Below are 27,731 nucleotides of genomic sequence, written 5' to 3'. Positions count from 1 at the left end.
GAAAACTATTCTGTGTTTTATGGGGCAAATAACTGCCAAACTACTTTTAGCCCCCTTGTCTGCAGACCGTATCTAGTCTAGTGCCACCTGCTGGTGTTAAGGGATAATGCAAATGTAAACGTCTTGCATAGCAGCAGGTCTTGTGTTAGTTTTTCTGTTTCTTTTGCACACACACACATTAATTTTTTAAAAACTAAAATAAAAAAAAATCATGCAGCAAGAAAGAAACTGCTAAAAGAAATGCAGTTTTACCTGAAATTTCAAATGTGTGTTCTCCGGGGAATGCTGCGATGGGTTCTGTAAAGAAACAGGAGAGTTGAACTTTAGTCTGATCTCCAAGACAACAGATGAGAGATTCCCCAAGACGGCCTTAGCGACATGTGATCCTTGCAACAATGCAGAGAGCTCAGACCTACAAGAGCCTCTTTGTGTAGCTTCCCCCAAATTGCCGTTTTAACTGATTATCCCCCCCCTGAACTTAAGAACTCTGCTGGAAGTCATATCTCTAACAAAGCAATCCTATGTGTGTTGACTTGGAAGTAAGTCACACTGGGTGCAATGGGCCTTACCCCTAATAGTAAGTGTCTTTAGGATTATAGCCTGACTTAACATTTTCCTTCTAGAGCAGGGGTAGGCAACCTAAGGCCTGGGGTCTGGATGCAGCCCAATCACCTTCTAAATCTGGCCCGCAGATGGTTCGGGAATCAGCGTGTTTTTACATGAGGAGAATGTGTCCTTTTATTTAAAATGCATCTCTGGGTTGTTTATGGGGCCTGCCTGGTGTTTTTACATGAGTAGAAGGTGTGCTTTTATTTAAAATGAGTCTCTGGGTTATTTGTGGGGCATAGGAATTTGTTCATTTCCCCCCAAAAAATATTGTCTGGCCCCCACAAGGTCTGAGGGACAGTGGACCGGCCCATGGATGAAAAAGGTTGCTGACCCCTGATCTAGAGACATCACGAGATCAAAGTGTCCAAGCATTCATTCCCTACGTACAACAGAGAACACATACCCCCTTCTGGAGTCAAGCTGAGACATGTTTGGAAAGAGATTTTTATGTATAACATTAGCAGCTTCCGCAGATACATGAGCCCGTAGGTGGCATGAATTCTCCCCTCCTTTTGCCCTGAATTTCACATGGTCTGTGGTGCCTGATGCTACATGTTTCATAGTGAAACAGGAGAGTGTTCATCCCAGCGTCCGACTAAGTGCCAAGCAACATTGCTATGTTACTCATGCTTTTAAGAAAGTATGCTTGCTGGCCAATTTCATTTTAGAGAAAAAATCAGGTACACAGCTCTGGTCTGCAATGTACGTCCGCTGCCGAAAACCCTCTCCTACCTCCACACTGCTTTGATCCTGCAGATGCTGTTGGCTGCAAATAACAGGCCTAGGGACAAAAAGGAGCAGCGTTTTTCAGCAGGAAATTGGCTCAGGAGCCCAATCCAGATCAGGAGTGTGTTCCAGAACATGATTCCGCCGCTGCTTTTTTCCCCTCCCAAGATTAAGCTGGCCAGTTTAAACGTGCTTTTTTCAAAAGTGTGAATAGCATACCATGCTATCCGACCACAAGATTGGCTGGTTTGGGATGCATTAGACCAGTGGAAGGGGAACTGAGCTCAGAGGTACACAGTCTTCCAAATGGGAGGATATCAAGCCCCAGTATACCTGAGGGAGTGTCTCCACCCCCATTGTTCAGCCCGGACACTGAGGTCCAGCTCTGAGGGCCTTCTGGCGGTTCCCTCACTGCGAGAAGTGAGGTTACAGGGAACCAGGCAGAGGGCCTTCTCGGTGGTGGCACCCTCCCTGTGGAACGCCCTCCCATCAGATGTCAAGGAAATAAACAACTATCTGACTTCCAGAAGACATCTGAAGGCAGCCCTGTTTAGGGAAGTTTTTAATGTGTGAAGTTTATTCTGTTTTATGTTCTGTTGAAGGCTGCCCAGAGTGGCTGGGGAAACCCAGCCAGATGGGCTGGGTAGAAATGATAAATAATAATAATAATAATCCTTAAAATGTGTTTATATTTTTTCGTAGATATTCTGACTCACTCTTAAACTGCCTCAAGTATTTACCTCTGATATTGTATTACAAGGGTTATGGTGGGTGATTCCTCCCCATCCCCGGTCGGGTCTTCTTTGCTTTTAAAAGCTTTGTTGCAAGCAGAAATTAATGCGATAAAGCTGTTCCTTAGCCCAGGGCAGCAATGGCAGCAAAAGCTTTCCCTGCTGAATTTTGCAGGCAGCCTACAACTATTAAAGGCCAGAAAGATGTTGGCAACCATTTGCTGCACTTTACAAGGCTGTTCAAAAGGAACCACATGATCCAAACATCTCTGGCATCCCAGAAAGAGGAAACCTAGTCAAGACCTCTTCAGGTCTCCTGGCAAGAATCAACACTTTACTGCCTTTGCCTTACCGAAATAAAAAGCTTTGCAGTTTTGCAAATGGGTAAAGGGACTTAAGTTTCCTCCACCTAAACTAGTGATGGGGGAGCTGTGGGTATCCAGGTGTTGATGAACTACAACTTCCACTGACCACTGGCCATGTGGCTGGGACTGACGGGAGCTGGGAGGCTCCCCAATCCACACCTCTCCTTGGGCTACCTTTTCTGCCTCCCCGCTAGGCTCCCAAAGCCCTGGCACAAGCCAGGTGCCCACTGAAACAGAGACAAATAATTTTTTGTGTTTCTTATTTTATCTCCTGCTTGGACTACTGCCATGCGCTCTATGTGGGGCTACCTTTGAAGGTGACCCGGAAACTACAACTAATCCAGAATGCGGCAGCTAGACTAGTGACTGGGGGCGGCTGCTGAGACCACAAAGCACCGGTCTTGAAAGACCGACATTGGCTCCCAGTAAGTTTCCGAACACAATTCAAAGTGTTGGTGCTGACTTTGAAAGCCCTAAATGGCCTCAAAGGCCCAGTAGACCTGAAGGAGCGTCTCCACCCCCATCGTTCTGCCCGGACACTGAGGTCCAGCTCTGAGGGCCTTCTGGCGGTTCCCTCACTGCGAGAAGCAAAGCTACAGGGAACCAGGCAGAGGGCCTTCTTGGTAATGGCACCCACCCTGTGGAACGCCCTCCCACCAGACGTCAAAGAGATAAACAACTACCTGACACTTAGAAGACATCTGAAGGCAGCCCTATTCAGGGAAGTTTTTAATGTGTGACATTTTAATGTATTTTTAATCTTTGTTGGAAGCCGCCCAGAGTGGCTGGGGAGACCCAGCCAGATGGGCGGGGTACAAATAATAAATTATTATTATTATTATTATTATTATGCAGTAACAAACTGCTAGAAAGGAACGGGCCAGAGAAGCAACACTCAGAAAAGCAGCGCTCTGCGATTCCATGATTATTTTCCTTCTGCATTCTGCCTGGGAACACAGTCTCTTGGCTCCAGCGCAGTTTCAATGGAGTGCTCTGAAACAGTCACCCTTCCGCAGAATGCATGTGACAGGTTTGTCAAAAGAACAAAATAATAATAATAATGTGAGTTATTAGACCCCTTTCTCAAGTTGAAAAGGAATTTGATTACTTCTCTGGGTGACAATTTTGAAGCAGTCGCGTGCCACTCCAGTTGCTTCCCTTTTTGTAGTCCTGAGAGTGGGGGGAGATGCGCAGAATGGATCTGCCTTTGGTATTATTTCATATCCTGAATGATTCATCAGAAGAACAAGCTTCGCAGTCAAACACTTGAGCTCAGTCCCCCACCCACCCACCCAAGAAGCTGCTCTCAAAATCCTACTTTGGAGACAAGCATCCCTGTGGGGCAAACAGGAGTTACAGGGAGGTGGGTGCAGTTTAAACCAGGAAGACAACACGATGCAGAGGATTACATTATTGCTCCTCAGCTGCTGCAACCCCAATCTGAAACCTCTCTGGCTGCTTTTGCATTTTAAAAAAGCTGCACTTCACAGATTTCCCGCCGCATCTTGTTTGATCCTCAGACAGTTTCGCATTTTACACAGCAGACAAAATTTGCAACTCGTATACTAGTGCAACCTGTTTTTTTCTATGGGATGGATGGCCTGCCTATATCATGAAATAGCCATTGTACGTTTGGTGGAATCCTGGCACAGTTAATTTTCCAGGCAAGTGTACAGAGATTTTTAAGAACACATGTCTGTGGTTTACTGTATTTGGTCTATAAAGTGTGGAACTGCACTAAAGAATTTTGTTTCTTGTTTAATTTCCAACAGTGAGCACGTATATGGGCCAAGCTTGCCTGGAAACCGAATGCTCTTTCTTTTTTTAAAAAAAACCAAGTACCGTATTTTTCGTTCTATAAGACGCACCAGACCACAGGACACACCTAGTTTTTGGAGGAGGAAAACAAGAAAAAAAATATTCTGAATCTCAGAAGCCAGAACAGCAAGAGGGATCGCTGCGCAGTGAAAGCAGCAATCCCTCTTGCTGTTCTGGCTTCTGGGATAGCTGCGCAGCCTGCATTCGCTCCATAAGATGCACACACATTTCCTCTTACTTTTTAGGAGGGAAAAAGTGAGTCTTATAGAGCAAAAAATACGGTATACTTGCTTTCCCTTCCACAAATGGCTTACAAATGTAGAAGCAAGCAAAAAAATCAGCAATGGTCCAATGATTAAATGCAAGCCCAGAGATTAAAGAATAGCCTCAGAAGTACGTTGCTTCGTCTTTGTGAAATAAGACAGGCTGGGAGGTGCTCTTTGTGTTATTTACTCATGGGTAGAGCTGAAATCACCCATGTTACATGCCCTTACTCTGAACACGGCGGGATTCAGACTTATGGCAAAGAAACAGAACTGAGTCAATTCTTCTAATAACCAAGTAGCATTAGACAGAGCAGCCAGCAGCAGGCAAGACTGTGAATACGTAAAGCTCTTTAATCAACTCCAGAATTCTAATTCAAGGTATTTTATTAAATGATCCAAGATAAAGGTGTAAGAGATATCAGAAACTGTACAAAAGAAAATAAGCAGTAATTTTCCAACTAATTTTTCCTCTAATACAGCCCCTACATTAGTGCACTGATGTTAGGTGCAGTCAGGTGGAGCTGAACAGAGCGAGCCGAGTTCTCTTGGGCAGCAGAGACACCCGCAAACCAACCCGGTTTTCATGTTGTGTGCCAAAAAAGGGATGAGTCCTGGGTCAACCACCTAGTCCAAAGCGGGCATGGAGGTATGGAATGCCACCATGTAGACTGGAACCCATGGAGATGGGAGCTTAGCACGAGCCCTTCACAGAAATCAGAGAATGAGGGATGTAAATTGGGGAAGAACTCCTTTTGGGTTCTTGCTAGATGGGTTTAACTAAACGGGAAAACTAAATGCAGGGCCTATACAGGCATAGGCAAACTTGACCCTCCCGATGTTTCTGGCCTACAACTCCCATGATCCCTAGCTAACAGGACCAGGGGTCAGGGGTGATGGGATTTGTAGTCTCAAAACATCTGGAGGGCCGAGTTTGCCTATGCCGGGCCTATAAGCACCTAAATTATTGTTATTGAGAACCAGGCAGAGGGCCTTTTCGGTAGTGGTGTAATGCTCTCCCATCAGATGTTAAGGAGATGAGTAATTATATAACACTTAGGAAACATCTGAAGGCAGCCCTGTATAGGGAAGCTTTTTAAGGTTTAACGTTTTACTATATTTTTATATATGCTGGAAGCTGCCCAGAATGTCTGGGGCAAACCAGTCAGATGGGTGGGGTACAAATAAATCATCATCATCACCCTATGTTTTGATTGGTAGAAGATGATTTTCTTAAACAAACAGAGTTTTGGACCTTTGGCTTTCATCACATATGGCAACTAGTTGCAATTATTTGGTGAAGAAAAGGTATTGTTTATTGTTTATGTGCTCCACAACGTTCATAGTTAGTTATGGAAGCAGATCCCAAGGTGAAGCCTTGAAGAGCTGTGGTTCATAGCAACACTGGGAGCTGTCCTCTAGCAGATCAGACTATTTGTCCATCTAGCCTAATACTGTCTACTCTGACTGGCAACATCAGTAAGGGTCTTGCCCAGCACTTCCTATGTGATCCTTCTAACGGGAGATGACAGGAACTGAACCTGGGACCTTGTGAAACATATGCTCTGCTACCAAGTTATTTCAGGAATAATAATAGCACCTCTGTCCATTAGAAATGTATGTGTGTGTTTGTGTAACTGCTTTTCTACCAAATATGACACCCCTAATAATAGATGTTGGACGCGGGTGGCACTGTGGGTTAAACCACAGAGCCTAGGACTTGCCGATCAGAAGGTTGGCGGTTTGAATCCCCACGACGGGGTGAGCTCCCATTGCTCGGACCCTGCTCCTGCCAACCTAGCAGTTCAAAAGCACGTCAAAGTGCAAGTAGATAAATAGGTACCACTCCGGAGGGAAGGTAAACGGCGTTTCCGTGCGCTGCTCTGGTTTGTCAGAAGGGCTTAGTCATGCTGGCCACATGACCCGGAAACTGTAGGCCGGCTCCCTCGGCCAATAAAGCGAGATGAGCGCCGCAACCTCAGAGTCGGTCTTGACTGGACGTAATGGTCAGGGGTCCCTTTACCTTTAATAATATATGCACTGGGTATTTGTTTTGTACATTTCAGATTTTCTCCTTCGAAAATACTGTAAAATTGTGGGGTGATCTTATTCATCATGTTGTGGTGGGGCAGTGGAGAGATTAAAACTATTTGTCAAATGCAGGCACATAATATTTTAACATATGGAGCATTTAACAAATTAAAGATCCACAGTAGCCAGCGGAGTTCAAAGAGCCAAAATCTAAAACCTAGCCTGGCAGCTGCTTTTCCTAGATGAGCAAAGGCTGAGTTACTGTGATGGAATTATCTTGCTTCGCTTTGGAAATGTGCTGGAAGGGAGGGCCCATTTGCACAGTTTATAACTTCCACTGGAGAGGAACTGCGCTGCCTTTCAGTCTGGCTCATTGACTTGCTATCACTCTGCAGGTCTTGGGTGTGAAGCAATTCCTCTGAGGTCAGTGGAAAGAATGCCACCGCTTATGGTAATTAGACAGGTACAAAGTATAGCAATGGCAATTCTCCTAGACTTAAAAGAGGAGCCAACCTCCTTCCATGGACTCCTGGAAGCAGCAGAGAAAGGACTGCTGCTGCAATGTTAAAATCCATAGTAATGGGTATCGTGGTGGTTGAATTGGTTAACTGAGGCCGGTGTGTTGCAGTGAACAGAGCAGCAGACTTTGCTCAGATACCCAGGTCAAAATCCTCCCTCATTGCTGGCCTTCCCTGGTGGACCTGGAGCTGGTCCCCTTTGCTCAGTTTAGCCTTCACCACAGAAGAAGAAGAAGAGGAGTTTGGATTTGATATCGCGCCTTTCACTCCCTTTAAGGAGTCTCAAAGCGGCTAACATTCTCCTTTCTCTTCCTCCCCCACAACAAATACTCTGTGAGGTGAGTGGGGCTGAGAGACTTCAAAGAAGTGTGACTGGCCCAAAGTCACCCAGCAGCTGCATGTGGAGGAGCGGGGAAGCGAACCCGGTTCACCAGATTACGAGACTACCGCTCTTAACCACTACACCACACTGGCTCTGGAGGGCTGTTGCGAGAATATAATTGGCACAATCACAAGCATATTACCCTATGTTGCTTGGGGAAAGTGAGGGAACACAAAAGTAATATTTAAATAAAAAGCTACAGCCACTGATCATCTCCATATACACAAGGAACTGGAGAAGAACAAGGCAGGCTGACGGCAAAGGAGAAGGAAGGTTCTCGCGACAACATTTTAATTCATTTGTGAGGTATTCAATTTCAAATAAAATCACTGCTTAATGCTTGCAATAAAAGTTTCCAGTCTGGCTGCTGTCCCAGCTCGGAGACTGATAAATTCCAGTCCAGTGCAGGAAACTGTTTTGTTATTATTAATAATGCTCGAAGACGTCCTCACTGATTATTCCTATTAATAAAAGGCTTGCGGTGATTTGATCAGCCTTTCTGAGCATGTGATGCTAACTGACAGCTGTTTCCCTCTCTCAAGAGTTTTTCCTTTCGTATGTTTTTCCTTGGTGTCCCCCTACCTATTCCTCTGGCCATCGCCTGCCGTCACAGAGACTCACGATGTTCTCTCAATGAGTTGATAGCAAAACCATCAATATCTGCTCCTTGGGCACTCCTTCTCCCTGACTTCCTTCGGGAAGGAATGAATAAGCTAAGCAAATTCCTGAAACTTACCACAATGCAGGCCAGGGGTTCTGTCTGCTTAGCAACTTCAAAAAGCGACTGCCAACAAGGAAGGCTGCTTTGTGGTCTATTCGCCGCTGCCGCCCTACAATGCTTCCCACATATTTGCTATTTGCTACGGGAAAAACTATTCCCATTTGCCGTATTTTTTGCTCTATAAGACTCACTTTTTCCCTCCTAAAAAGTAAGGGGAAATGTGTGTGCGTCTTATGGAGTAAATGTAGGCTGCGCAGCTATCCCAGAAGCCAGAACAGCAAGAGGGATTGCTGTTTTCACTGCGCCACGATCCCTCTTGCTGTTCTGGCTTCTGGGATTCAGAATATTCTTTTTCTTGTTTTCCTCCTCCAAAAACTAGGTGTGTCTTATGGTCTGGTGCATCTTATAGAGCGAAAAATACGGTACTCTATCCCACAGCTGCCTTCTACTTACTGATGCCATGGAAGCCAGTGATATGTATCTTGCACGCAAAGTGGGCTCCTGCGTTTGAACCCAGGACCAAAGAGATATTGGGGGGGGGGGGCGGGATAGATAAGGTGTGCCACTGCTACCTCTGCCCATCCTGGTTTGCCTTCTGGGTTTCTGTTTATGGGCTGCATCAGACCGCCAGGGGGGTGGGGACTGTATGAGACTGAACACCATATGTAAATAAGAAGAGAAGTCAAAAGCCCCCCTACATACAGACAAGGCTTATATGTGCAACTTTCACTGCCACTAGCGTCATGTGGAATGATCAGCCATGAAATCTCCTCACCAACAGTGGTTTCTACCCTCAATATGCCATTTGTGTGAACGAACAGTTTTTGCACAGGTGTGTCAAGTAGTGGCAATGTTGGTCAGAACCCAGACTCCAGTTTTTGCACTCTGGAAGCCAGGATCGCCAGTTTTGGTTGAGAGAGTGAATTGTGGATTATCCCTATAGTGGCCTGCAATGGTATTTACTGGGGGAGAGGAACAGGAACAGCTAACTGCTTCTTTGCGTGAACCAGCTGCCCGCAGGAACACCACTTGGAATTTCTTTGTTAAAAGAAATTTTGCAACTCAGTAAAAAAATTGTTTTAAAAAATTGGCACCCCAAGAAAGCAAGCATTTGCATCAGCATTGTGGCTGTTATTCGAAGAGAGAAGCTTGCCGTGCAGATCTCTCCATACTTCCACCAAACACTCCAGCTGGCATTTGCCATAACAGAGAACAGTGCGCATCTGTGGTCAATCTGTACATATACATATGGTTTGGCATGTGCAGCAGTCACCAAAATAGCCTCCACACAACAGCTCTTTTGCTTTGTATGAAGTGGACCTATGACACAGAACACCCACAAGAATATAACCCAATAACAGAAGTGCCATGACCTTTAGGCTTGATGGTTGCATGCACCATCGCCCATCACTTGGCGCCATCCATGCTGGTTATGCGCAACAAGAAATGCCATTGCAAGAGCCTCAGTACAGATGGTTGTCTTTTAAGCTTGCCTAGCCTCCTGCACAGAAATGAGTTTTTTTGCTTCCTCCTATCAAACCGCTATAGATGCGATGCATGTTGACTTACCCATACAGTTCTCCAAGGAAGTATCAGTGCCTATCCGGACATCATCGATGGCAATCTCACCCGAATGTCCTTTGCTTATAATTCCCTCGAACACAATCTAGGGGTGAATACAAACAGAACAGTGACTGTTATGCTTCCAGTAAAAACAGCTGTTGAATCTTTTTTTTTTAAAGGATATACGGTAAAATATACTGAATCCCCTTTGTTAAGTTTTTGCCTTTATTTAGCTAGCTTCCAAGTGACAATGGAAGTTGCACCACTTTATACAATAGTTTCTGCAAAAAACCCACAACTCATTCTGCCTTCACTCCCAAAACAGCCGCAGTTGAAAAGGGGAAAGCAGTTTAGTTGCCCAGCTGTCTTAAGATGCACTCCCAGTTACTTCTGGATTTGACCTGCAAGTGTCTGAGAAGCACACTCAACAGTTACTAGGTGTCTACAACATGCTTAGTCATCATCTCTTTCCCTTTCTTACCCTCACAACACTTATATAGGACATAATGTATAATGACTGAAAATTCCACGTTGCATCTTTCCTCCGATACACAAGCAGCCCCACCTGTTGATTTTGCACCAAAGAGCTGGCCAAATGTACATGAACCTTGAATATAAGCTTGGTAAGATGACGCAGTCACGAAATTAAAAGACGCCTGCTTCTTGGGAGAAAAGCAATGACAAACCTAGACAGCATCTTAAAAAGTAGAGACATCATCTTGCCAACAAAGCTCCGTATAGTAAAAGCCATGGTTTTCCCAGTAGTGATGTATGGAAGTGAGAGCTGGACCATAAAGAAGGCTGATCGCCAAAGAATTGATGCTTTTGAATTATGGTGCTGGAGGAGACTCTTGAGAGTCCCATGGACTGCAAGAAGATCAAACCTATTCATTCTTAAGGAAATCAGCCCTGAGTGCTCACTGGAAGGACAGATCCTGAAGCTGAGGCTCCAATACTTTGGCCACCTCATGAGAAGAGAAGACCCCCTGGAAAAGACCCTGATGTTGGGAAAGATGGAGGGCACAAGGAGAAGGGGACAACAGAGGACGAGATGGTTGGACAGTGTTCTCGAAGCTACGAACATGAGTTTGACCAAACTGCGGGAGGCAGTGGAAGACAGAAGTGCCTGGCGTGCTCTGGTCCATGGGGTCACGAAGAGTCGGACACAACTAAACGACTAAACAACAAGAAGATGATGCCAGATTATTCTGATTTATTTTTGCCTTTGGGTTCCATCTTGCCTTGCTTTTCCTCTTCTGTCTCGGTACCTCTCCCAACCAAGTCACTTGGGAGTGCAACAACAGTTGTCCTAGGGTTGAATTCTGTTTCATTTTGGGCAGCGGCAGGACGCATTGGCTACATAAGCAATAAGGGCAGCTTGCTCCCACTGGGGTGCCTGGCATGGCCTGCCTTGTTACTCAGCTGTAGCTTTCATTTCCCCGAGATCTAGAATAATACGCTGAGGACCACCTGGTCCTGCACATTCCCCACTTACGGACTTCATGGAGGGACCTTTGGCAATGAAGCATGAGCTTCAAGGGCAGACAGTTGCCAAATCAGACCCAGAATGTCTTGCCTGGGACCAGGGCCATCTCTTAGCAATTCTCATTGGCTACTAAGAAGCAGAGCTGTTTGAACTCCATGCTAGGTAAGGGTAAAGGGACCCCTGACCATTAGGTCCAGTTGTGACCGACTCTGGGGTTGCGGCGCTCGTCTCGCTTTATTGGCCGAAGGAGCCGGCGTACAGCTTCTGGGTCATGTGGCCAGCAGGACTAAGCAGCTTCTGGCAAACCAGAGAAGCGCACGGAAATGCCGTTTACCTTCCCGCCAGAGCGGTACCTATTTATCTACTTGCACTTTGACGTGCTTTCGAACTGCTAGGTTGGCAGGAGCAGGGACCGAGCAACGGGAGCTCATCCCATCGTGGGGATTCGAATCGCCGACCTTCTGATCGGCAAGTCCTAGGCTCTGTGGTTTAACCACAGCGCCACCCATGTCCCACAGTGCCACCCGCGTCTCCATGCTACACAAATCCAAATTCTGGTACTGTATGCGGAAATGCAAACTCGGCATGAAGCTGGGTGGGGGTAGAGTGAAACAAAATTAATTCCATGCCCCGGCTAAATTATGCAACTCACTGCAATGTATGCAAATGCACTTGTCAGGTTTAATTTCCATGCTTTATTTTCAAGCTGATAATTGGCATTTTTATGGGATTTTCTGGCATGTAGCAGTGCGAGGAGCAGAAAGACAATCTGGGTAAACGAGAGGCAAGTAGGGGAAAGTGGCGAGGATAACATGTCTGAAGCAATGTGGTACAGGCAGAGAACCATGCAGGACACAGTAGGTCTAACCCATGCATGATCCAGATACGTCTGATGTTTCCTCAGCTCAGATCCACTGTACAGACTTAAACTGTTTATAACTATTCTGTTCCCAGGAAACCCTGGAAATTGTAGTTCTCTGAAGGTGGTGCTAGAGATCTCTAGCAGATGATTCAAAGCACCCTCATAAACCATAAATTCTAGGAATCTCTGGGAGGGAGAACCATGATTGTTAAAGTAGTACTGTATTTTTTGCTCTATAAGACTCACTTTTTCCCTCCCAAAAAGTAAGGGGAAATGTGTGTGCGTCTTATGGAGCGAATGCAGGCTGCGCAGCTATCCCAGAAGCCAGAACAGCAAGAGGGATTGCTGCTTTCACTGTGCAGCGATCCCTCTTGCTGTTCTGGCTTCTGAGATTCAGAATATTATTTTTTTCTTGTTTTCCTCCTCCAAAAACTGGGTGCGTCTTATGGTCCAGTGCGTCTTATAGAGCGAAAAATACGGTGCATAAAACAGATTTAAATTTGCCACATAGAAAGGGCCACAAATATTTCAACTACCCTAAGCAGATTTTCTTAAGAAATGTTCAAATCAGCTCTGGAACTCAATTTCCATGTTGGATTTTGAATATAAGAAGCAGAGACAGTGTTTTAGTTTTCTTTCCTAAATTATCTATTTGTACTCGGCTTCTGCTGTCATATAAGGCGTCTGAACAGTAGAAGCTCATTTCGCACAACCCTTCGCCCCAAATCGAGGAAGTGCTAATTGCTTCCATCCTTCCTCCAAAACAGCTCTCTCCCTCTTTAAAAAACAACCACCCTCAAAACAGCGTAGACGAGCTCTTACACAGCCCTTTTCCTAACTGCAAGATGCATTTGTGCTTATCCCTCATGAGTTTTCCAGTTCCCTGACAGGACTACCTGATAATCATCTAAGAGAAAATGGGTGGGGGAAAAATATTTGCAGAGGAGAGATTTTAGGAACATAAAAGGCAACCGTATGAACAAAGACCTAAATCTATGTATAAAACAGGCAAATTCTGAATAACAAATACAGTGTCATTTAGTTACTATAGCAACATGGAAAAACACAATGAAGAAGAAAAGGCCTTGCTCAACAATGTTCTCTAATGATGAATGAAATGGGTTCTGTTGAAGTGCATGAAATGAGAGCACAGCAGAAATATCCACTTGAATCCTGAACCAAAATCTCCAAGCTCACCTGATATGCCATATCGTAGCTGGGCAGAAGGATCCGACCTTCTCTCCACTCGTCCCCTTGGTCTTCCCGGATGATCCACAGTGGCTTGATCTCATGCATGGCTTCCCGACGGACCTGAAGCATCGCTCCGAGGCCGGATACCTGGTATCGGAACATCATGCACACGGCACTCCTGGGCAAGACGACCCTGGGGCTGATGAGACGGGCGTGTTGCTTTTCTCTCCTCGCACTGCTCTGCAGTCGCAAATAGTTCTTGCCATCTGTTGAAGGAGGAGGTTGATAATAAACTAGCTAAACCAAAGAGGTAACAAGCTTACTGTGTTGCCCTGTAATAACAGGAGCAATCTCTACGGTTCACAACTCCTTCCATTGTGGACCTCTTTTCTTTCATTTTTTTGGGAGGTTTTTTTTTTTTTTTTTTAAAAATCAATTTTAAAAGCAAACAAACTATTGACTGATTGTCCTCACCTTCTGTTCCGTACACCAATACAGTGGTACCTTGGTTTGCATACGTTGGTGTTATGTACTGAAGTTCTCACCCTGGGCCAGCAGGGGGATACTGTAGATAGTTATGCAAATGAAGGATCGAAAGTGACGTTCAGTGATTGGATAGTTTTTATGCAAATGAAGGATCGAAAGTGACGTTCAGTGATTGGATAGTTTTTATGCAAATGAAGGATCAAAAGTGACGCTCAGTGATTGGATAGTTTTAGAAAGTTGCTACAGTAACGTTGTACTGGAGCTCTATATAAGCAGGCTGACTGAGCCCTTCAGTTCAGTTCTGTTCTGGCCTTTGAATAAACAAGAGCTGTTTGAAGAATCGCTGTGTCGTCTGATATGTTCACCCACAACTTAACAGTTTTGGATTACAAACATGTCAAACCCGGAAGTGCGTGTCCCGGTTTGCAACCTATATTTTTGGATTACAACCTTTTATTATTATTATTTTGAACAAATTTTTTTGGGAGGCCCCATTGGCGAAAGTGCGCCTTGGGTTACAACCTGTTTTGGTTTACAAACGGACCTCCGGAACGGATTATGGTTGTAAACTAAGGTACCACTGTATTCACTTATTCAAGACCTGTTCGTAACTTTCCACGTAGCCCCTTACAAAGATGTCTTTAAAAGCCCCGCATCTATACTTGTCCAGATATTGCAAGCCACAGCAAAGTCAGTAGCGCATCGAGGAGAGCATATTAACAGCAGCTTACAAAAATAACGCCACTAAGAGCAGCCCACTTATCACTGGGGAAGGAAGCAGGAGCGGGCAGCAAACGAGGTACAACGCAGAAAGCCCACAAAGCAGGAAAGAAAGAAGCCATCGCTCATTATGAGACAAAATATGGAGGATTTCACGGTTGACATGAACCAGAAGAGACACAGGAGCGTAAAAAGGGAGGTAGTCTCAGCATACTTGGACCAAATAGCTAGCACACTGCAAAAACAAGGTCAGAGCAAAATATGCTACTTCAGCACATTGCCATTTGCCTCCATGAAGCCAGGGACTTGCCTCCTATTTTGTTGTCCTGCTCTTGATTCCTATCAAGGTGCGTTGCCTACAGTTACAATGCAGACTCCCATTGTACCTAAGATTCTATCTATGGGGTGATCTAAAGGAGGAAAGAGTTCCTGCAGCAGCTGTGCAAAAGAGGAGATTTTAACAGGATATATTTGTCATGCAAAAGGGACGCTGGTGGCGCTGTGGGTTAAACCACAGAGGCTAGGACTTGCCGATCAGAAGGTCGGCAGTTCGAATCCCCGCAACAGGGTGAGCTCCCGTTGCTCGGTCCCTGCTCCTGCCAACCTAGCAGTTCGGAAGCACGTCAAAGTGCAAGTAGATAAATAGGTACCGCTCCGGCGGGAAGGTAAACGGCATTTCCATGCGCTGCTCTGGTTCGCCAGAAGCAGCTTAGTCATGCTGGCCACATGACCCGGAAGCTGTATGCCGGCTCCCTTGGCCAATAAAGCAAGATGAGCGCAGCAACCCCAGAGTCGGTCACGCCTGGACCTAATGGTCAGGGGTCCCTTTACCTTTTTATTTGTCATGCAGGGATTCAAAAAGCTATACCTTTTAACATTCCCTCTTCTAAACAACCATTAAGTCCACAAACCCCATTCTCCTTTGAAACAGCAGTGTGGCATTGTAACACACTGCCTCCAGCTCCTGCACTCAACACGACACACTAATGTTTGGGGGAAGATGCAAAATATTAATGCAAAATAGTTTGATTGGTTTCTGACCTTCTTGCCCAGCAACAGAACTGCTTTGGGCTTTCCTGCATCTTCCAGCACCAAAGGAGTTGGCAACATCTGTTAGCTGGAAGCCAAATCCTACAAGCCTACCTACACCTCTGCTAAAGCAAAGGATTACTTACATTGTAATAGGTCCGGCCAAGGCTCCTATATCTTTAACAGCTGTGCAACAAGCAGAAATTAGGTTTCCGAAGCTTTCCCCATCACTCCATTTGCACGTGGGGAAAAGCTCACCTGCTCAGTTTCTGCTTGTTGCATAGATATTAAAGACATGGAAACGTTGGGAGGGAAACAGATTCTACATGCAATTCTAGAAGAAGAAGGAGAAGAAGAAGAAGAAGAAGAAGAAGAGGAGGAGGAGGAGGAGGAGGAGGAGGAGTTTGGATTTGATATCCCGCTTTATCACTACCCGAAGGAGTCTCAAAGCAGCTAACATTCTCCTTTCCCTTCCTCCCCCACAACAAACACTCTGTGAGGTGAGAGGGGCTGAGAGACTTCAGAGAAGTGTGACTAGCCCAAGGTCACCCAGCAGCTGCATGTGGAGGAGCGGGGAATCGAACCCGGTTCACCAGATTACGAGTCTACTGCTCTTAACCACTACACCACACTGGCTCTCATGCTGAAGCTGACTGAAAGAAAAATCCTTAGACAGAGCAAGTAGATATACATAGGATCAGGCTGTAAAAAAACACAAGTCTTCAATTTTTGAAAACATCAGTGTTTTGAGAAAATATGGCACAGAATATGTCATTATAATTAATGGAAGAAACTGAGATATGTGTACCACACAAATTATGATGCATATGTTGGTCTAAATTTATTCAAGTTTGTTAATTACGTATTTACTATTTATGACTCTCCTACCTGGTACATTAAATTATTATCAGATACATGGTAAAAAGAACCCTTCAAAATGGTCGCTAATACTTTTCGTGGAGAACTTTGTGCAAGAGTCCCATATCTTGCAATAAAATCACATCTCTTAGCCTGCCAAGTTCAAATGTTTCTCGTCTGTCCCTCTCTCTTAATATCTGAAAGAAAATGGGCCACAAAATACTGCTTCTATTCCCCCAAGATTGGCATCTTGCATCTCAAGGGCTTAGATTATTTTCTGTATTTTCCCTCCCTCCTCCTGTTGCTTATACAGTGGTACCTCAGGTTAGAGACGCTTCAGGTTACATACGCTTCTGGTTACAGACTCCACTAACCCAGAAATAGTACCTCGGGTTAAGAACTTTGCTTCAGGATGAGAACAGAAATCATGCTCTGGCATCGGGGCGGCAGCAGGAGACTCCATTAGCTAAAGTGGTGCTTCAGGTTAAGAACAGTTTTAGGTTAAGAACAGTCCTCCGGAACGAATTAAGTTCTTAACCAGAGGTACCACTGTACTTCACACCATACTGAATGACCTCAACTTGTTTTTGTAATAATTTAATAAAAAAATTTGAGAATCAAACATACTAAAAGATAGTTGGTAACTTGCATATGACTTTCGGTTTGAACCCAACCTGTTGGTTAATATAATAATAATAATAATAATAATAATAATAATAATAATAATTTGTACCCTGCCCATCTGATTGGGTTGCCCCATCCACTCTGGGTAACATTAAATCTTAAAAAAGCCTCTCTATACAGGGCTGCCTCCAGATGTCTCCTAAATGTTATCTCCTTGACATCTGATGGGAGGGCATTTCACAGGGTGGGCACCACTACTAAGGCGGCCGTCATGGGTTATGAATCCTTTTTGTTTGTTTTATATCTTGCACAAGCCAGTATAGGGAGAGACTAGTCTCAAGAATATCCACTGGGTGTGTGGAAAGGCAGCAGATTACATTGACTGAGACAGATCAGTAAGGAGAACGTCTATTTCACCAGCAGCCATAAGCATGGAAGTCGGCTGATTAAGACACCGAAAAGCTTAAGGCAAAAGATTGACATAATTAGGACAAGTGAAAGTGCTGTAATCGGCAGGGGGAAATTGACTCTGTAATCATGACATTGGTGGTGGTGGCGGCTCATATTTATTCTGCCTCAAATTTGCTCCGCTTACGAGTCAGAAGCTGATCCCGACCACTTGCCAACATCGCAAGAACGAGGAAGGCAAGCTGGGAGGAGGGAACCTCTCCCTGCCACTTGTGGTCCTCCCCCCCAACTCACTCCCATCCAGCAGCAAATACTTTGCAATCAGAGCCTGGCTGACAATTTCACTGATGATACACGAGGGAGAATGAAGCTCATCATCTTTCACTTTCTCTTTCTCCCCACTTCTTCGTATTGCAGACGACTGGCCACCCCGAAGCATAAACAGGGCGGCGAAGTGGTTGCCATCTTTGATCTAAGTAAAGGTGATTCAATCAGGTGAAGCAGGGGTTCAGGGTGAAACGGGGTTGTTTTTAGGTAAAACAACTCTGCCCCCTCTATTAGCCATGGCCAGTTGGCCATCCTTTCTCCACAGCGTCCCTTAAAAAAACAAGTAGGCAGAGGCCTGGTAACATGGGAGGTGTGTACTGCTGAACTTCTGCCCAAAAGTCCTGCCAGAAAACAAGATAGCAACCCCAGGTGAGGAGATTTGAGGAAGCATGTCTAGGTGGTGGACTGACTGAAAGTAATTTGAATTTGACTTGTCAACGTTTGAAATAGGAATAGCAGCCGATTGTGCAATTGAGCCTGGGGCAGCAGAGACTCTTTGCATTACTGAAACTGCTATTACAATTAAAAGGTGTCCCTCCCCCCCTCCTCCACCCCACAATTATTGACCTTGTAGACACACTGGACACAATCTAGTACAAAATTAGGTGTGCTTAAGCAAGTTCAAATCAATTGGATCAAGGACTAACTTGGTGTTGGGATGGAGTTGTTGCATCTTGAACTATCTTTGGTCGTAAAGAAGAACAATTGTGCTTATTTACAGTGTTGCCAAGTGGCTAGCGTTGAACCTCAGAACGTTTGGTCTTAAATGTGATGCCTCTGCTAAGCAGGCAAATAAACACTGTCTTTATATTTATATTGAGAGACACGGGTGGAGCTGTGGGTTAAACCACAGAGCCTAGGGCTTGCCGATCAGAAGGTCGGCGGTTCGAATTCCCGTGACGGGGTGAGCTCCTGTTGCTCGGTCCCTGTTCCTGCCAACCTAGCAGTTCAAAAACACACCAAAAAGTGCAAGTAGATAAATAGGTACCGCTCCGGCGGGAAGGTAAACGGTGTTTCCGTGCGCTGCTCTGGTTTGCCAGAAGCGGCTTAGTCATGCTGGCCACATGACCCGGAAGCTGTACGCTGGCTCCCTCGGCCAATAAAGCGAGATGAGCACCGCAACCCCAGAGTCGGCCACGACTGGACCTGATGGTCAGGGGTCCCTTTACCTTTACTATATTTATATTATTATTATGAATTAAATTTATATGCCACTTTTCATCTGAAGATCACAGGGTGGCTTACAGCATAAAAACAAAAGATGCATAATATTTAAATGAATTGGCTATATGCTACAGAACCATGACCAGATTCAGAGACATTTTAGTTTTAATGTCCCATTATGCTGAGTGAGACTTCTTTGATTCCTCCAAGCCATCCTTCATATGCTTGCCATCCATTCTAAAGGCTATGGTGTCTTTTGATAACTTTGTTTTCTTACTATATTATTTTCACTCCAACTCATCTGCAGGTGAATTTCAGACAACAAATTTTCTTAACGAGATGGATTTTATTTCTTTTTGCAGTTGATGCTTAGTAAGATGGAACTAAGAGGAACCGCGTTAACGTGTTCAATGCCTGGTACTCATGTTGTCAACAATCTAGATCTTCAGCAAGGCAAACCTGAACCCACCAAGTGGGAACTAAAAATAATAATTGTTAAGTTGTTAAGACATTTGAATCCAAATAATCACCACATGATGAGATGTTAAGTCACCCAAACACGGTTAAGTCATCCAAATACGCAACGTACTTCAGCTGGGGTTGAATTCATATCCAGAAGAAGCTGATTCTATGTACCCTTACCTAGTTCAATAAGCTGGATAGCTCATGGTAGATTTTGACTTGACTCAAGCTATTTTTCATAATTCCCTGCCTTCAAAAGTGAGTGACATCTAGGCTGATGAGAGCTCAGATACCCAGAAGTACATTTTTCAAAGGCTCTTAGGCACTTATCTTCCAATGAAATTAATAGGTGTCAGACACTCGAGTGTCACTCTGGCATCAAAAAATTCTACATCCACGCAACTAGTATCATAATGTAGCCCTCTTCATTAAAAACATGTAATCAAAGTGTCACTGGATTTAGAGGAGCCGTATCAAGGGAATCAAATGAAATTTGTCAAGACTCTCCACCACTTCTGAATTTCCTGCCAATATGACCAATAGGAGGGAAACACTTCCAGGAGATTAGAGCAGCTGTGCAATAGTGGAACAGGAGACCATAACCCAAAGCCTTTCTCTGTAGAAGCTATGTGCTACAGAGAAATTGTATTATGCTTGTCTACTATGCCCACAGATCATGAAGCTGAGGCTCCAATACTTGGGCCACCTCATGAGAAGAGAAGACTCCCTGGAAAAGACCCTGATGTTGGGAAAGATGGAGGGCACAAGGAGAAGGGGACGACAGAGGACGAGATGGTTGGACAGTGTTCTCGAAGCTACCAGCATGAGTTTGACCAAACTGCGGGAGGCAGTGGAAGAAAGGAGTGCCTGGCGTGCTCTGGTCCATGGGGTCACAAAGAGTCGGACACGACTAAACGACTAAACAACAACAACACTATGCCCACTGACCGTATCTACAGTCATACCTCATGTTGCATCCGCCTCATGTTGCATCTTTTCGCGTTACGTCCTACAGCAACCCGGAAGTACCGGAACAGATTACTTCCGGGTTTCGCCGCTCGTACATGCGCAGAAGCACTAAATCGTGCCACACGCCTGTGCAGACACAGCGCTTCGAGTTGTGGGCATTTCACGTTATGGACAGGCCTCTGGAATGGATCCCGTCTGTAACACGAGGTACCACTGTATCTTGTCTCTGGCCTTGCTAAACACTCAAACATTGGGTGTTAACATTTGCACAGTGCCTAAAAAGTCCATGGGTGGTACCCAACATTTTCTCCAACTCTCTTCTGCAGCTCACTGCACCTCCCCATAACCCCCTCCAGAGGGTTGGGGGGTCCTTTGGAGAAGATTGGGGGAGGGCAGCACAGGGTAGGAGAGGAAACAAAGTGCTGTTGCATCAGTGGAACACCACTAGTGCTCCTTTGGCTACAACCCCATAGGTCAAACTGCACAGTCATTTCCCAGATTGTGTGGGTTAACATCTATTTAGGGCCTATGCAGGACCTGTGAGAAGGCAAGGTGGATATCCTTCAAACCTAGAAGCAGTGAAACACACTAAAGGAATGCACAGAATTCTGCTACTGGGTCACATGTAGCCTATGGGACACATTTGCCTAACTTAAAAAGGCTTTCTCAAGTAGAAATAAACATGGACAACACAGAGGTGGTTTTGCTTTTTGTCATATGTAGCACCCCAAGGGTAAAGATGCCTGCTTAATCCCCATTGATCTTCCCGTTATATTACCTAACACAACTGAGCGGCCCAACAGATCACAGCATGGATAAAAGGAAAATGGGAAAAGGTGAGGACACAACAAACTGGCCATCTCCTGACGGAATCGAGGCATGAGGAGTCAGGGAAGAGACCCTTGATAAATGATTATGAGGGTAAAGCTCCAACAATGCTTGCGTTGTACACTGAAAACCATTGGTCAATAGTGTTTTAGTCCATCACCTGCTTCAGGTGAAAATTCAGCAGATCAAAGAACTTTTGACCACTTTGCCCAAGATGCTTTGGTCAAGCAGAGCACAGGTCAACTCTTGCATGGAGACATCAGGAATTCATATTAGGCTCCTCCTGTATTGAATTTTTTAGCAGGCTCTTCTGAAGGCTCAGACACCTTTCAATTTGGGTGTTGCTTTCTATGAGTACCAGAGGAGTAGGAAATGTCATCTGAATACACTCTTGACTCATTCGGATTGCAAAATGTTGCAGTGAGACAAAGATGCCTGGGCAGAGTATCAGCTGAGGAAGCAAGAACAAGTTGTAGCTTGCTTTTTATTGTACTTTTTTTGCAACGAAAGGAAAGAAAAAATAAAACCAAACCACTGACCGCTGACATTAGCCATAAGAACGTTCTATCAATCCTAACTCAAACATAGTGATATAGGCAGCCCATATGTCCAAATAGGCATCTAAAGAAGATTAATGATTATAAACCATATGTTGAAACCTAGAAATGGCACATGAGATCCGCAGTAGTGGAGGGTGGGTGATTGTCCCTTCCAGCTTTGAAGTGCAAGTCTCTTTTATTTTAAGATAGAATATCAGCCTTCCTAAGGAATGATTAAAACAAAAATAATAAAAAGCCAAGCAGCAATCTTATGATTACCTTGAGTACAAAACTGCTTTGCCAAGCAAGACACAAATTTTGAAATGCTATGCTATGCTATGTTTTTTCTTAAATCCACTATCTAGTCATATCTTCGTTTCCTTGCTCCGAAGCTTTAAAAGCTATCTGCAATTCAATGAAGATTAGTCAAGCCAGACTGTTAGCTTCCTGCAGCAGAGTCCAACATTCTGTAGAGCACTTAGCAAAACTTCTTTAATTCTCATGTTGTCACTACAAACGGCTTCACCTATGCACATACATATAGCCACAGATACAGATGTTTTAGAATTAAAATGGTATCTGATGAACCCTTGGTCGAAAATTAACCACTTAAACTTTTGGAGGAAAATTAACTCATCGCGAATTGCTGCGAAAAACAGTCCAGCATCATTTCACAATTTCTGAGATCCACACGTTCGTTACTTGATGGCTGCACCATTAAGCAACTTATGTGAATGCAGACAGAATACCGCAGAAAGAACTTTGCTATCACTAGACACAACACTGCTCAGTAGAGCATTTCATACATCCAGCTGCCAGCCATCATATGTAGAGCAATTCAGCATGGAGGAAGTAGATAAAAGGTAAAAGGACCCCTGACCATTAGGTCCAGTTGTGACCGACTCTGGGGTTGCGGCGCTCATCTCGCTTTATTGGCCAAGGGAGCTGGCGTACAGCTTCCGGGTCATGTGGCCAGCATGACTAAGCCACTTCTGGTGAACCAGAGCAGCGCACGGAAACACTGTTTACCTTCCCGCCGGAGCGGTACCTATTTATCTACTTGCACTTTGACGTGCTTTCGAACTGCTAGGTTGGCAGGAGCAGGGACCGAGCAACGGGAGCTCACCCCGTCACGGGGATTCGAACTGCTGACCTTCTGATCAGCAAGTCCTAGGCTCTGTGGTTTAACCCACAGCGCCACCCGCGTCCCTGATCAGGAGAAAGTAGAAGGGAGGAGGAAATTTGCCCCAATAAAACTTTCCCTTTCCCTCACTGTCCTGCAATTACTGTGTCGCTGGCAGGAAGACTTGGTGGTTGTGTTAACCCCTTCTAACAATTCACTAGATGATGAGTTCACTGGACAGCTGCTAGGAAAACCACTGTTTCCTCCAACAATGCTGGGGCACTAAGTAGAGCTCAAGCGTGGTAAGATAGTGTGTCTGACTTGTATCCTAAGTGTTGAACAATCTGAAGAGGAAATGTTGGTGCACTTTTAAAAGTTGCACAAAGGGGAAAATTTTAGTGGGCATGCTTCTCTTCCAGTATAGTTCTGCAGCATCTGACTGAAGTTCTCCTTACTATAAAGGTAAAGGGACCCCTGACCATTAGGTCCAGTCGTGACCGACTCTGGGGTTTGGGCACTCATCTCGCTTTACTGGCTGAGGGAGCCGGCATACAGCTTCCGCGTCATGTGGCCAGCATGACTAAGCCGCTTCTGGCGAACCAGAGCAGCGCACGGACACGCCATTTACCTTCCCGCCGGAGCGGTACCTATTTATCTACTTGCACTTTGACGTGCTTTCAAACTGCTAGGTTGGCAGGAGCAGGGACCGAGCAACAGGAGCTCACCCCGTCGCGGGGATTCGAACCGCCGACCTTCTGATCAGCAAGCCCTAGGCTCTGTGGTTTAACCCACAGCGCCACCTGCCACCCTTACTATACACTCACACTGTACCTGAATTTCAAAGCTCCATTCCTAGAACAGTCAGATGAGACAAGGCCCAGCATGTGGGATATAGAGCATTTGGAACTGGGAAGGCATCTGTGGCACTAAGCAAGTAGAAAAGGGGGCAAAAGAATATCTAAGGGCAGCCACAGTGATTGCAACTAACCTTAAATACAGATGTACACCTATCACAAAAAGATATCATATGGTCACTAAACAAGAGGGAGGATGTGTTTATTTCCCCCCTAAAGTGATTGATTTTGGCTTTGGGGGCATCCCAAATGCTTTGATGTGCAGACGTTTACTCTTTGGGGAAGACAAAGGGAATCTGTACATAGCTGCGGATCTGGTTCGGAGCTTCAGAATATACTTTGGAGAGACGAGTACAGAACAGGCAGCAGGTATTACCTGCTCTCGTGTAATTTCAAGCATTAAATTGGTGGGTCTCTTGAACGACTGGAGGAATCTAATGAAAGGCTTGTGGCCAAATAAACAAGACCAGCCACAGAGCTAATTGCCAACACAGCTTGCCTCAGCCAAGCCATTCCAGTAATTCATATTTTTGGAAAGATAGTGATTGGCACCAAAGGGAAGGAGGTACCTGAATTGAGGGGATGTAGGAGATTATTACTTTTTTAAAAAAAAACTACCTGACACTGAACCATTTGAGGAAAGCATTTTTGCAGCAAGTTTCTGATCAATACCTCTGGGATCAGTAGCACATCTTAGCCCCTTGGCTGGCTCTTTGATTTTAAAAGGTATCTGTTCTTAGTAAAGAGATAGCAAAAGCTTCCACTGAATTGGCACCCAGTGTTCAAAAGGGTGATCCTAGGAACTGAGGGCAAACCAGTCTCCGATTTTCTGCCTGCTTCTGCAAGCTACAGCTTCATATGGAGATTGATGGGAGCATCTGGGCCAGGGGTCAGCAAACTTTTTCATCGGGGGCCGGTCCACTGTCCCTCAGACCTTGCGGGGGCCAGACCCACCAATTTTGAAAAATATAAATACCCTGCAAGCTGGTCCCGCAGCTGCCTCCGGACCCGGGGGAGGAACGCACTCTGCACGTGCTCAGAAGAAGGTCTTGGCGCCGCCTGCTCACTGGCGTTGTTGATGAGCAGCAGCCGCTCCATTGGCCCGTCCCCGCGGAGCTCCCAGGTGGCGTGCACCACGTGCTGTGGCCCGTTGTCCAAGGCCAGGTCGGTGGGCAGGCCGCGCACACGGAACGCCGGGCAGGCAGCATGCAGATCGCCCTCCAGCTGGTCCAGCGTGGCTGCCAAACGCGCCACCAGCAGCAGCACCGAGCCGGGCATCAGCAGGTGTGCCAAGCTCCGGCTGAAGCCCCGCAACACACCCATCACAATGCCCAAGGCACAGCCCAGACCTGCTGCCTGCCCGCCGGACTCTCCGTCCAGCCAATCGGAAGCTGTATCAGTGTCATCGCCCGCCCAGAGGCATCTGTGGCTTTGGATTGGCTGCAGGAGCTTTCTGCAGCCAATCCGAAGCCGTGCAGCGTCGCGGAAGTCTGTCCCCGCGCAGCAAGGCGTCTGCTGCTTCTTTTCAAGGAATCGCTGCGCTGCGCCGGTTTAGATCAGCGAGGACTGACCGAGTGGGTGGCAGGGTCAGTGGTCTGGATTTATGAGACTGCTGGGCCGCATCTGGCCCCTGGGCCGTAGTTTGCTGACCCCTGATCTGGACAAAGCACTTTTTTTTTTAAAATTAATATTTATTAAAGTTTCAGAAAAAATAGAATCACATTAATAAACAAGAAAAATTTAAAAAGAAAAAAGAAAAATACACAATACACAATACAAAATACAAAAAGATAAAAAGGGGAAAAAAACAGTTAAAAACAATTCCGTCTTTTCATAACTTCTTTTACATTTACTTGTTTCGCGGACTTCCTCATACCTCCCTCTTTTGTATTCCAATTCAGTTTGTTAGTCCAGCAATTTCTTTCCCTCCTTTTTAATCCCAATCCTTAATCTTAATATATTATGACATTACATTTTTACCTATTTGAAACCAATTTTTCCATTCTTTTAACCTTTTTAATCCTAATCCTTAATCTTGATATATTTATAACTTTAAAACCTGTACAGCTAGAAGCCACTTAACTTCAATCCAACATCACTCTAACATTCATTAATTTTGCAATGTTTTGGACAAAGCACTTTCTTAAAGATATAGTAGATTGACTGGCGGACCCTTATGAAATATGAGTGGCTGGACTTTAGCGCATGCAACGTAAGACAAGTGTTTGATCAGTGGGCCCAGTGTCTGTTCCGGCCAGAACAGGGGTGGCATTTGGGGGGGTGGCATTTTTACACAGGACTCTAAAGCTGTTCTTGAACTGCTGCTCCACAATTTACACACATTTTTTAATTGTTTGGACAGAAGGAGGAAGACGTGTACCCTCCAGCCGATGCTAATATTACAGAGAGAAGGTCCAAGGATCCACCGTTCCTCAACTCCTTCCTCTGATCTTCAAAATGAGGACAACAGATCCATAACTCATGGATTCTGGCTGAAATCCCTGAATGGTTTTAATGATCTTACAAAACAATAAATACACAACAAGGCCAACTTAAGCTGGTGCTTTAAAAGTTATACCTTTTCTGCCTGTGTGACATCCTTCTTAACCTGCAGTAGCCTTCCTTGGATAAAGATGGATCAGTCATCAATAAATGTGATATTTATACCAGGTGGGCATCTTGCCTCACAGGGAAAACCTTCTCAATTCAGTTACCTGTTAATTTACTTGCCAAGTCATCACCATTTTATTTTCTAAATAAAAATCCATCTATCAGGCAAATCAATGAAGACTTACAGCACTGCAAGTCGGCACAAAATCAAGCCCTTAATCTAATTTAGGGGAGCCAGTAAGATGATCAGGCCCATCGCTTCAATCACTTTTAATTAAGCTTGCTTTCTCTGAACGGCAACTGCAGCTCCCACTAAGTTTAGCTGTGGTCCTTCTGTTACCATAACTTATATCAATACCTGAAAGATCAGGCTAACATCCTTTGTTGTGTGATGTTCACACTAAATGCAAGCTGTCCTCCCTCTGTGAGGGTAAGTGGGAAGGACTGGGGTGAGATGCAAAACCAGCTGGGATAAGATAGTTATTAATAGGTTAAGTTCCCAAAACCAGAAGGCATGGAAGAACATGGGCAGGACACACTAAAGAATGCCATGGGTCCCATATAGCTACAGAGAGCTCTGTGCCTGGTTGTGTTTTTTTTACTGTCGTCCCCGGTTGTAAAACATCTGATTACCTAATGAAGAGGAAGAACTTCAGATCTGCAATGTACTTTACAGTAATGGCTAGGAATGGGAGCCAGAAAGTCCTTGGCTCAAATATTGATTCAGCCATGAACTAGATGGCATTAGGCAAGCCACTCTCTCCCTATGCCCTTACCAAACTCCTTGCACCCCGTGCTGTGCAATGCAACATGAAGATAAGACCTACCTTATAAAATTATTATAAATATTATTGCAATGATGCATACAAACCCCTCTGAACCCCTCTAAGTACGCTATAAATGCCAATTCTAATAATACCGATAGTTCTTGCTGTTGCTATTACTACTACTACTACATAGCTTTGGAAGAAGAAAAGGCCAAGGAGTAAGGTAAAGGTAAATGGACCCCTGACCATCAGGTCCAGTCGTGGCCGACTCTGGGGTTGCGGCGCTCATCTCGCTTTACTGGCCAAGGGAGCCGGCGTACAGCTTCCGGGTCATGTGGCCAGCATGACTAAGCCGCTTCTGGCGAACCAGAGCAGCACACGGAAAAGCCATTTACCTTCCTGCCAGAGTGGTACCTATTTATCTACTTGCACTTTGACGTGCTTTCGAACTGCTAGGTTGGCAGGAGCAGGGACCAAGCAACGGGAGCTCACCCCGTCACGGGGATTCGAACTGCTGACCTTCTGATCAGTAAGTCCTAGGCTCTGTGGTTTAACCCACAACACCACCCGCATCCCGCTAAGGAGTAAACCCTCTACAAATCCAGAGTGGAGTCCCCAAGATGGTTGGATGGCGCCTTGTACGCCTCCTTCCGGCAACTCCTGCAGCCAAGCTGGTGCCAAATGTATTGCTCTGTTT

The 27,731-nt window shown here is 45.3% G+C and overlaps 1 protein-coding gene across 2 annotated transcripts in view; it reads right to left on the bottom strand.

The window, feature by feature from the left end:
* NRP2 (neuropilin 2) overlaps positions 1 to 27,731 on the bottom strand; it is a 242,194-nt gene that overhangs the window by 59,215 nt on the left and 155,248 nt on the right. For both annotated transcript variants that reach the window (XM_081016402.1, XM_081016401.1), the window contains exons 13-15: positions 13,273 to 13,532; positions 9,734 to 9,830; positions 253 to 297 (exon numbers count right to left, since the gene is read on the bottom strand). In XM_081016402.1, coding sequence (XP_080872528.1) covers positions 253 to 297; positions 9,734 to 9,830; positions 13,273 to 13,532 — 402 coding nt within the window. The remainder of the gene's footprint in view (positions 1 to 252; positions 298 to 9,733; positions 9,831 to 13,272; positions 13,533 to 27,731) is intronic.

The sequence above is a fragment of the Podarcis pityusensis genome (assembly GCF_964106645.2).
Source record: "Podarcis pityusensis genome assembly, chromosome: 1".
Classification (NCBI taxonomy): domain Eukaryota; kingdom Metazoa; phylum Chordata; class Lepidosauria; order Squamata; family Lacertidae; genus Podarcis; species Podarcis pityusensis.
The sequence above is the reverse complement of the archived record's forward strand: the minus strand, read 5'-3'. Positions and strand labels throughout refer to the sequence as shown.